The sequence below is a fragment of the Silene latifolia genome, chromosome 7 (genome assembly GCF_048544455.1).
Source record: "Silene latifolia isolate original U9 population chromosome 7, ASM4854445v1, whole genome shotgun sequence".
Taxonomy (NCBI): domain Eukaryota; kingdom Viridiplantae; phylum Streptophyta; class Magnoliopsida; order Caryophyllales; family Caryophyllaceae; genus Silene; species Silene latifolia.
The window spans coordinates 91,856,306-91,867,652 of record NC_133532.1 but is presented as its reverse complement, the minus strand read 5'-3'; the positions used below and the strand labels follow the sequence as shown (position 1 = coordinate 91,867,652).

At 40.0% G+C, this 11,347-nt stretch overlaps 1 protein-coding gene across 1 annotated transcript; it reads right to left on the bottom strand.

The window, feature by feature from the left end:
- Nucleotides 1–1,176: 1,176 nt before the first annotated feature.
- Nucleotides 1,177–2,054, bottom strand: LOC141590357 (uncharacterized). The gene is made up of 2 exons (XM_074410953.1): nucleotides 1,869–2,054; nucleotides 1,177–1,815 (listed from the first exon to the last, which is right to left on the bottom strand). The coding sequence occupies exons 1-2, from the start codon at nucleotides 2,052–2,054 to the stop codon at nucleotides 1,177–1,179; spliced, it is 825 nt and encodes a 274-aa protein (XP_074267054.1).
- Nucleotides 2,055–11,347: the final 9,293 nt, after the last annotated feature.

The window sequence follows — 11,347 nt, the reverse complement described above, 5'->3', positions numbered from 1 at the left end:
TACACTAAGAGAAAAAAAATGAGAAGTACCTTGAGGAGTTTTACTTCCCCAAGGTAAAGAAAGACACAACTAAAAACAATTAATGAAAATCAAATCAAGTTAACACCGTCCCCGGCAACGGCGCCATTTTTGGCTCGGATCAAACTCGTTGTCAAAAGCTACCAACCAAAACAATATTTATAACTTTACAAACTACTCTTAGTAAAGAGGCAATTAAAGGTCGGATCCCAAGGGACGGGTTTTGATGTAGGATTCTCAATTGCAAATGGTTGTGTCTTAGGGTATCACAAAATTGGGTTGAGATGGAATTGGTCTAAACTAATTAAAAAGAAGAAAGTAAATCAATGAAAATAAAGCAAGGTAAATAAATGGAGATGTAAACAATTAATTAAAAGCACTAGGGTGTCATGGGTTCATAGGGGATTCATTGGAGTTGATCATACAAACATGTTCTCAATTATAACAAGCACTTATTGTTGTGATGGGATCGAGTTGGTGTATAAGCATACAATCCCTAGGAAGGTTTGGGTCCCGGAGCCGAATCGATTAGATTGTACAACACCTACAAGTCGACTTAATCCCTCCTATTCAACTATATGCATGGCCTAATGGGGCTCGAGTTGGTGTATAAGCTTACAAGCCTCATTGAAAACATAGGTGATGGATAAAAAAATGCAAGGATTCAGAGGCTCGCATTTCATCAAACATAACATGTGCATAAGTTGAAATCACAACAAGCAAGCAAATTAATTATGAAAACATATTAGATTAAGCATGAATCATTCCCCATGTTGTTTCCCCTAACTCTCCATTAACCCTAGCTAGAAGACTACTCACTCATTATCAAGTTTAGCATGCTAACAAGGTTGTCAATCATATTAACAAAGCAAAACATGATGAACAAATGAAAATGATTAACAATAATTAAACAAGGGCTAAGAGAATTATACCTATGAAGAGGATTCCAAATAATAATGCAAAGAATAATAGAAGTACTTGATGATTCATGGAAGGTTGTCAATCCTCCAAATAAACCCAAATAATCTTCTAGTTACCCAAAATAAATGAAGAGCAATAGAGAAATTAAGAGGAAATTATTTTTTTTTTTGGGAAAAGGTAAGTTTATATTAATGCCAAATCACCAAATACACTTATAAGGGATCCTCCCTAATCATCTTACTTCCGAGCAATGAGACTATCAATCCATTGCTTAGCTAAACTAGACGCCTTTACATCACTTTTACATCGAATTCTAGCACATAATTGTGTCCTAACATTTTGAAACACAAAACCAAGTCTAGGGACCAACTGATCAACTCTACTCCAGTTTCTATGATACCAAATCTGGTACATCAAGGTAGCAATCCCAGCAGCTATAACATGTTTCACCATCAGAGATCTTACTCTCAGGTTTATCCACCAATGAATCACACCCTGTTCTGGTAAGGTGATCTGCATCCACTGAGCCAATAAAATCATACACCTCTTGCTGAATCCACATTTGAAAAACAGATGCTTCTGAGTTTCCTCTTCAGTCCCACATAAGAAGCAGCAATTGGTCTGAATAATGTTCATTTTAAACAATCTATCTTGAGTTAATAACCTGTTTTGGGCAGCTAGCCAGATGAAAAAGGCATGCTTAGGTTGCAGCATCCTATTACTCATCCAAGGGTGCCACTCTACCTTCATCCCCTCTTCTTCCAACCATCGATATCCAAGTTTACTCGTGTACTGTTGCCCTGTAGCCCTCCAAGAAGCATAAAAAAGGAATTGATTAAGTATCTCCTTACCCAGCAAATCTTCCTCCAAGCCCAGCTGGAGGAGGGTGAAGGTTTATAATTTTGCCAAGTCTGATGTTTCAGATAAACAGCATGAATCCATCGAACCCACAGGTGATCAACTTTTGCTTCAATCCACCACACATATTTTCCAATAAAGGCAATGTTCCACTTATGCAAATTTTTGAAACCAAGACCACCCTGCTTCACTGGCTTGCAAATTCTATCCCAAGACACCAAAACAGGGCTCTCTTTTGCCTCATTGCCATGCCACATAAATTTCCTACACATAGCATCAATCTTGTTCAGAAGATTAGGGTTACTAAGGGCTTAAATGACTATTAAGACCCTAACAAAAGTTGAGGAAATGCTCCTCTCGAAGGAAATGAGCATATTCTCGTGCTAGTCCTGCCACGATCCGTGCGTCTTGAGCTGTGGCACGGGCTCTCTGACCTTTGATCCGTTCGGATCCGCTGGAAGACGCTCGGCTCCATGGGCTGCAATCCGCTCGTCTTGGCCGAAAGACGCCCGAATGTTGATGATGGGAGACGCCCAGATCGTGTCTGATCCGCTCGGATCCCTGGGCAGTCAGCTACTCTTCTTTTGGCTTCTTCACAATCCGCAAGGATCATTTGGGGGATGCAATGATCCTTTCATCATTGCCCATTTCACTTTATTATCTACTTAGGCCTCTAGTATTGGTCTTCTCTTTGATGCTTGGTCATTAGATGCGATCCATTTAGCTCCATTTCGCCATGTAAATGCAAGGTTAGCACTCCTTTCCTACCAAAGGGACAAAACCTCAAAGAATATGCAAAATGGGAAACTAAAGATAGTAAATGACCCAATTCTGTGCTATAAAGCATTGGAACGAGGTTAATTCGGGGACTAAATGTGCTCAAATATGATTCACATCAGTTACCTCCTAAGAGGGACATTGACTTCAGTGTTGAACTTAAACTGGGGACATGACCTATATCTAAGGCTCCGTACCGTATAGGACCAAAGGAGTTGGAGAAATTGAATAAATAGCTGAACGAGTTGTTAGATAAGGGATACATTTGACCTAGTGTATCGCCTTCGGGTGCACCAGTTCTATTTGTGAAGAAGAAAGACGGTAGTATGAGGTTGTGCATCGACTACAGAGGGCTAAAACATGTTACCGTGGACAACAGGTATCCCCTGTCGAGGATTGATGATCTTTTTTACTAGTTGAGTGGGGCTGGGGTGTTTTCCAAAATTGATCTAAGATTGGTTTATCACCAGCTGAGGGTTGCAGATGACGATATTCCTAAGACAGCTTTCCGATCGAGGTATGGCCACTATAAGTATGTGGTGATGCCTTTCGAATTGAATAATGCACCGGCAGTGTTCATGGATCTTATGAACAGAATCTTCAGTCCGTTCCTGGATAGGTTTGTGGTGGTTTTCATTGATGACATATTATTTTATTCTAAGACTAAGGAGGAACACGAGAAGCATCTGAGATTGGTACTCCAGACCTTGCGAGATAATTAGTTATATGCTAAGTTATCCAAGTGAGAGTTCTTGTTGGAAAAGGTGGCTTTTCTGGGTCATGTGATTTCAAAAGATGGCATGTCGTTGGACCCTAGTAAGATCAAAGCGGTGTCAAACTGGGAAGCACCGAAAAATGTTGCTGAGATCCGTAGTTTCTTGGGTTCAGATGGATACTACAGGAGGTTCGTGAAGGATTTCTCTAAGATCGCTAGGCCTAAGACAGCTTCGATAAGGAAAGAGACCAAATTTCGTTGGGATGAGAGTTGTGAGACCGCATTCCAAACATCAAAGGAGCGTTTTAGGCCCTGTTCTTTCTGGCTTTTTAGAGCTGAACTGAATCAATCGAATCGAATGAGTCAATCGAATCGAATCGAGCTGAATCGAATGAATGGAGCTGAATCGAATCGAATCAATCAATGGATGGAGCTGAAGCTGGATCGAATCGAATCGAATAGAGCTAAGTCAACTGAATCGAATAAAGTCAATTAAGTGAATCGAAATGAAATAATCATATTAATATTAATAATAATAATATTTAATATTATTGTTATTATCAACTGTACTAATAATAATATTCATATTATAATACTATTTATACTAAAATTAATATTTTTAAGAAAAAAAATTATAATATTATACTCCCTCTGTCCCGGTAATTTGTTGTCCTATTTCATTTTGTGGTGTCTCATTCAATTATTGTCCTTTCTATTTTAAGAATGAACTTGATGAGCAATTTGATCATTCACACTCAATTTGGTCCGCTTGTCATTTATAATTGGCCCCTCCTCTTTCCTTGGTCTTTGTGCCAAAAACCAAAGGACAACAATTGACCGGGATAGAGGGAGGAATATATGAATAATCATAAATTATAATAATGAAAAAATAGAAATTTTTTACTAATAATATTCTTAATAACAATAATAAATAATAATGTCAATATTAATAATGATATTAGTAAAAATAATTGTTTCGAATAAAAACACTCAAGTAAGCGTTGCTCGAATCCGGGTCGGGTCAACGCGCTCCTTTCGAACGATGGCACCTCGAACCTATGCTTGCTCTCTCCGGATGGATCTTTCACGCGTAACAAATAGGGCCTCGGAGGGTTCGCAATAGGTCCTTCTCGATGCCTTACGGATCTTGGTGGATAGTTGGGACCTTGCTTGAAGCTAAGGTTTCCGTGCCTTCTCATAGTAGCTCGAGTAGTCTTACTTCTAGAGAGAGGAAGTTGTTGGTGAGAAGTATTTTACCATTGATTGGTGAATAATGAGGTATTTATAGATTTCTATGTGTACCTCAAATGATGGCTGGCAAGCATGGTTACCATATTCGCTATGAATACGCCTTATCGATTCGCGATTCGCTTATAGAAAATGTGTTATATGTATTTTCAGTAATCAGTTGATAGAATTCGCTTTTAACAATTCGTGATTCGTAGAGTATCAAGCGAATCCGTAACCATGTTGGCAAGCGTGTTGACTTGTATGACCCCGTATTGGCTATTGGGTCAAGTCGGTTGGGCGTGCCCCATCAATAATATTAATAATAAATGTTATTAATTTTAATAATAATACCAATAATTATAACAACCACAACAACAACAATACTAATAATAATAATAATAATAACAATAATAATAATAAATAATATTATTATTAACATTAATAACATTATTATTCATTTTAACAACAACAACAACAACAACAACATTATTATTCATTTTAATAATAATATTCATAATAATAATAATAATAATAAATAAATTATTAATAACATTATTATTAAATATAATAATAATAATAATAATAATAATAATAATAATAATAATAATAATAATAATAATAATAATAATAATAATAATAATAATAATAATAATAATAATAATAAAGAATAATATTAAAAAATAGTATTATTGATAACAAAATTAATAATAACTATTAAATTTAAGATGAGTAAAAATTTGGAATGATTTGAACTTAATAGAGTGAATCAATCGAATCGAATCGAAATGGAGTCGAAGTGAAATGAATCGAATCGAATGGAGTGAATCGAATCGAATCGAATCGAATGGAGTGAATCGAATCGAATCGAGTGAATCGAATCAAGTAGGTGAAAATAAGCCAGAAAGAACAGGGCCTTACTACAGCTTCCATCCTGGCTTTACCTGAGGGAAGTGAGAACTTTGAGGTCTATACCAATGCTTCAAAGAATGGGGTGGGTTGTGTTTTGATGCAGAATGGGAAGGTCATTGCTTATGCTTCGAGGCAGTTAAAGCCGTATGAGGAGAACTATCATACTCATGACTTGGAGTTGGGTGCGATTGTATTCGCTCTAAGGATTTGGAAGCACTATCTGTATGGGGCAACCTTTAAGGTGTTTTCAGATCATAAGAGTTTGAAGTACATCTACACTCAGAAGGAGTTGAACATGCATCCGAGATGGTGGATGGAGCTAATTGGGGACTATGATATGGAGATCATCTATCATGAAGGAAAGGCCAATGTGGTTGTAGATGCTATGAGTAGAAAGAGTGTGCATTCGCTATGCATGACCATGTCACTGATGAAACTAAGGGATGATATGACTAAGATGGGGACTCATATGATTCGCAAGGGAGATGCCATCGGTGATTTGACTATCGAGCCTGAACTTTATGATGACTTAAAAAGGAAACAGGAACTTGATCCCAAGATTCAAGAGTAAAAGACAAGGGTAGTAGATGGTACAATTTCGAGATTCTCTATCCATACAGATGGGAGTGTTAGCTTCGATGGGAGGTGGTGTGTACCTAGTGACGTTTATTTGAAGAAGTTGATCATGACGGAGGCTCATTGCACTCCTTATTCGGTGCATCCGGGCGGGGATAAGCTTTATATGGACTTGAAGAAGACGTTTTGGTGGCCCGGTATGAAGAAACATGTCGTAGAGTTTATGGGTTTGTGTTTGACTTGCCAGAGGTTAAAAGAAGAGCAACGGAGACCACAAGGTAAGATTTAGTCACTTGAGGTACCGGAATGGAAATGGGAATTGATTCCTATGGATTTTATCGTGGGGTTACCGAGGACTTAGTAGGGTAACAACATGATTTGGGTTATCGTCGATCGTTTGAGAAAGTCAGCTCATTTTATTCAAACGAAAGATACTTGGAGTAATATTCAGCTAGCTCTGGGATACAGAAAGCATGCGGTACGGTTACACGGGGTACCAAAGGATATAGTGTCGGATAGATATGCGAGGTTTATATCACGGTTTTGGCAAGAGTTGTAGGAATTGATGGGGACTACCTTAAAGATGAGTACGGTGTTTCATCCTGCGACTGATGGTCAAACTGAGAGAACTATCAAGACTTTGGAAGATATGTTGTGAGCTTGTGCGACAGAATTTGGTGGGAGTTGGATAGACTGGATATGATAGAGATTTCATACAACAACAGCTATCACACGAGCATTGGGATGACACCTTTTGAGGCGTTGTACGGGAGGAAGTGTAGGAGTCCAGTGTGTTGGAATGATAGTGCTGAAGTTGTGGTTTTGGGTGTTAGTATTTAGACCCTCATTAGCCTCTTCTAATGACATTAAAATTCCTAGTTAATTTATACGTAGTCATCTAAATCTACACGCATGCAATCTAATTACATTAATTAAGAGAAATAAGAGCATATTTCCTCACATTGTGAAAAGGCAGTATATGTGTGACACCCCCATACTCCAAGTGCCTTACCAGGACCACTCAGGTATAAAGATGTCACCATCTCGGTTTCCCGAGGCAATGATAATCATAAGACAATAACGAAACAGTATTTAAATAGTATAAGTTTAGTGAATAAATACAATCCAAAACCAAATGCCCAAAATACGGGTTACAAGTACTCAAAACAACTGTCTATTCAACTAAAAGAAATGTCTGACAAACTACTCAAGCTACAGCGGAAGACTCTATCATCTGAAGGTGACACATCCCAGCTATCCCATGTATCTCGACTCATACTGCTCAACAATCGCTCACCATCCCGAATGGATCACCACGATTTTTAAAACAATAAACGGGTCGATACTAATCACACAATTTATACAACTCAACAACACAACAAACAACACGGCTCGGTCGTCACAGATATACTCGAACTCCATCATCAACTCCAAAATCGACTACACACTAAAGTGTGTAGCCCCGCTGAGCACCCATCGCAACAGGTTACTCCTCGCCGCCAGTGGGGGACTGCAGCCGTTCCCACCTAAGCCCCGCTCATCTCCGTCGAGCGATAAACCCAAATCCATTAATGTGCACATCCCTTCTGTGGCGGGTTCCACAGAAAGCAAATAATGGGCGTGAAGCCACTCCCGCAAGTGACTCCACTCGCCGGGGGACGCACCGAAGAAACAGCGGATACAATCAATCACAACTACTATCAACAACCAAATCCAACAACCGTCACAATACGAGTACGATAATATTCAACAATCACAAATCACAACCAACACATCATGTGACTAATCGAGTAGGAAACCCTACGGAATGCAAAAACGATCAGACGGTCTCAACAGCTGTTATCAAAATGCCTCCTCTACGAATCCTCCTCCTAACATACGATCATAAAATTACTAACAATCATAAAAGACAACAAAACCCCCAAACCCCTAAACTAGGGTTTAAACTGTAACACCCCCATACTCCAAGTGCCTTACCAGGACCACTCAGGTATAAGGATACTACCATCTCGCTTACCCGAGGCATGATAATCATAAGACAATAACGAAACAACATTTAATAGTATAACTTTAGTGAAAAGTACAAATCAAGCCAAATCCCAAAATACAGGTACAAGTTCTCAAACCAACTGTCTAATCAACTAAATGTAAAGTTTATTAAACTACTAAGCTACAGCGGAAGACATCTATCGTCAGACAGTGGCACCTCCCAGTCATCCCATGTGACTCAACTCAAACCTGCTCAATTACTGCTCACCATCCCCGAATGGATCACCGCAGGTTTTACAAACAACAACACGGGGTCAGTACTAATCACACAATCTATATATATCAACAATACGATAAACAGATATCTCACACCATCACACACACAATCACATCAGTCCCATCAATCTCAATCACCGACATCGTCCACTTTGGACCCACCGCCCGATGGGGACCGCATGCCGTACCCACCAAATCCCCGCTCCTCATAATAAGCGATAACCCTGTCCATTAATGTGCACATCCCCTTCCGTGGCGGGTTCCACGAAGGGCGAAACTAGGGCGTGAAGCCACTCCCGCAAGTGACTCCACTCAGCCGAGAACGCGTCTCGAGAACCAAAGACAAACAATCACAATCACAACCGTCACAATACAATTACTATATTATTCAATCAACCACAACACATCAACATCACATTATGGGACTAATGCGAGTAGAAATCCTACCGGAAAGCACAACTATCGACGGTCTCAACAATTTGTATCAAAAAGCCTCTTCTACAAAACCTCCTCCTATCATACAAACACATAAACACTACCAAATCACAATCTACACAAAACCCCCAAATCCCCATATTAGGGTTTAACCAACATAAAGGAAATACTATAAAAACGGTACATAGGTCTTACCCTCGACGCAAGGATCTCAACGGTATAACGAACGATGAAATCCGACCTTCCAAACTCCGGGATTTGCTAACAATGCGATTAAAGTGAAGAACGTACTTGCTTTCTCTCTTGACAGTAATTTAGTTTTTGAAAAGTGTTTAGAACAATGACGGAAAAGATTATATACCTTAATCGCATAATTAACAAAACCCGAGAAACAACTCCCCGTAAACCGGCTACTCGATCGAGTGCCCCCTTACTCGATCGAGTACCCAACAAGTCAGAAACTATTTTAAAACGCAACTCATCCTTACTCGACAGAGTAAGGCCTACTCGATAGAGTACCCAGAGACTCATAAATACTGATTATTACAGTCTTCCCTCCTTAAAAAGAACTTCGTCCCCGAAGTTCAAACCACCACAAAACAAAGATACACCCACAACACTCCCGACTCAACAACCAAAACAAAACTCAACATAAAACATGTTACTAACCCAAACTCATCCCGACAACCATACCGACACAACATACAAAAAGGGTACAAAAACTCTTAAAAACTCTTCGCGATCATCTCCTACCCCCCTAAAAGAAACAAGGTTACGTCCCCGTAACCATACATACCTGATCAAAAAGGAAAGGGTAACGCTCCCTCGTAGCCTCCTCTGGCTCCCATGTAGCTTCCTCGGTCTCGTGGTTAGACCAAAGGATCTTAAGCAAAACTGTCTCACCACTCCTAGTCTTCTTAACCTTTCGGTCAAGAATCTGCTTAGGCACCTCAAGATATGATAAGGACTCATCTAGCTCTTAGCTCTCTGCCTCTAACACATGTGACGGATCACTCACATACTTCCGCAGCTGCGATACATGAAACACATTATGCACTCTCTCTAACGCAGCTGGTAAAGCCAGACGATATGCAACTTCCCCAACTCGCTCTAAGATCTCATAAGGCCCGATAAACTTCTGACTCAGCTTGCCTTTCTTCCCAAATCTCATTACCCCCCGCATAGGAGACACTTTCAGAAGAACCTTGTCCCCAACCTGAAACTCTATATCCCGGCGATGTAGATCTGCATAACTCTTTTGCCTATCCTGAGCTGCTCTCATCCGTTCCCTGATCATCTTAATCTGTTCAACCATCTCATGTACCATTTCTGGTCCTAAAACCACTGCCTCAGCACTGTCGTCCCAACAAATCGGACTCCTACATCTCCTCCCATACAAAGGCTCATGGTGCCATACCAATACTAGTGTGGTAGCTGTTGTTGTAAGAAAACTCTATCAAATCCAACCTCTGTTCCCAGCTACCACCAAAGTCCATCACACAAGCTCGTAACATATCCTCAAGAGTTTTGATCGTTCTCTCTATCTGTCCGTCTGTCGCAGGATGAAATGCTGTACTCATCTTCAAGGTTATTCCCAACGATTCCTGCAACTCTTTCCAAAACCTTGATATAAATCTCGCATCTCTGTCAGACACTATGTCCTTAGGGACTCCATGTAACTTAAGCACGTTCTTTCGATAGGCCATAGCCAATTGTGCTTTAGTCCATGTATCTTTCATTGGAACAAAGTGAGCTGACTTTGTCAGTCGATCCACTATTACCTAAATCATGTTGTTACCCTGTTGACTCTTTGGCAAACTCACGATAAAATCCATAGAAATGGACTCCCACTTCCACTCAGGTACCGTTAAAGACTGAATCTTACCTTGTGGTCGTCGTTGTTCCCCTTTAACTCTATGGCATGTCAAACAAGGCCCAAACTCATTGTCTCTTTCTTCATCCCAGGCCACCAAAACGTGTTCTTCAAATCCTTGTATAGCTTGTCGCCACCTGGATGTACTGAATATGGTGTACAGTGTGCCTCTGTCATGATTGTCTTTTTCAGCTCCTCATCATTAGGGACACACCACCTACCATCGAACCTCAAACTACCATCTGTATGAATAGAGAATCGAGACACTGTCCCCTTCTCTACTCCAGCTCTCCACTCAACTATCTTAGGATCCAACGCCTGCTTACCTCGAAGATCATCATAAAGATCAAGCTGCACTGTCAGATCACCCATGGCATCTCCTTTCTGCATCATATGTATCCCAAACCTCGCTACCTCATCTCTCAACCTCATCAAAGATAGAGCTGTACACAAAGAATGTACACTCTTCCTACTCAAAACATCTGCAACAACATTGGCCTTCCCTTCATGGTAGATAATTTCCATGTCATAATCGCCAATCAGCTCCATCCACCTCCTCTGTCTCATGTTCAACTCCTTTTGAGTGAAAATGTAATTGAGACTCTTGTGATCAGAAAATACCTTAAAGATTGCTCCATAAAGGTAATGTCTCCATATCTTGAGAGCAAACACCACTGCACCCAACTCCAGATCATGAGTAGGGTAGTTCTCCTTATAAGGTTTCAATTGCTTAGAAGCATAGGCAATCACCTTACCGTTCTGCATCAACA

What these genes read in the sequence shown, in the direction of transcription:
- LOC141590357 (XM_074410953.1), bottom strand. Translation starts at nt 2,054, where the DNA reads ATGTGGCATGGCAATGAGGCAAAAGAGAGCCCTGTTTTGGTGTCTTGG. An exon ending in GGGTTCGATGGATTCATGCT is followed by an intron (nt 1,816 to 1,868) that starts GTTTATCTGAAA and finishes ACCCTCCTCCAG; the next exon opens with CTGGGCTTGGAGGAAGATTT.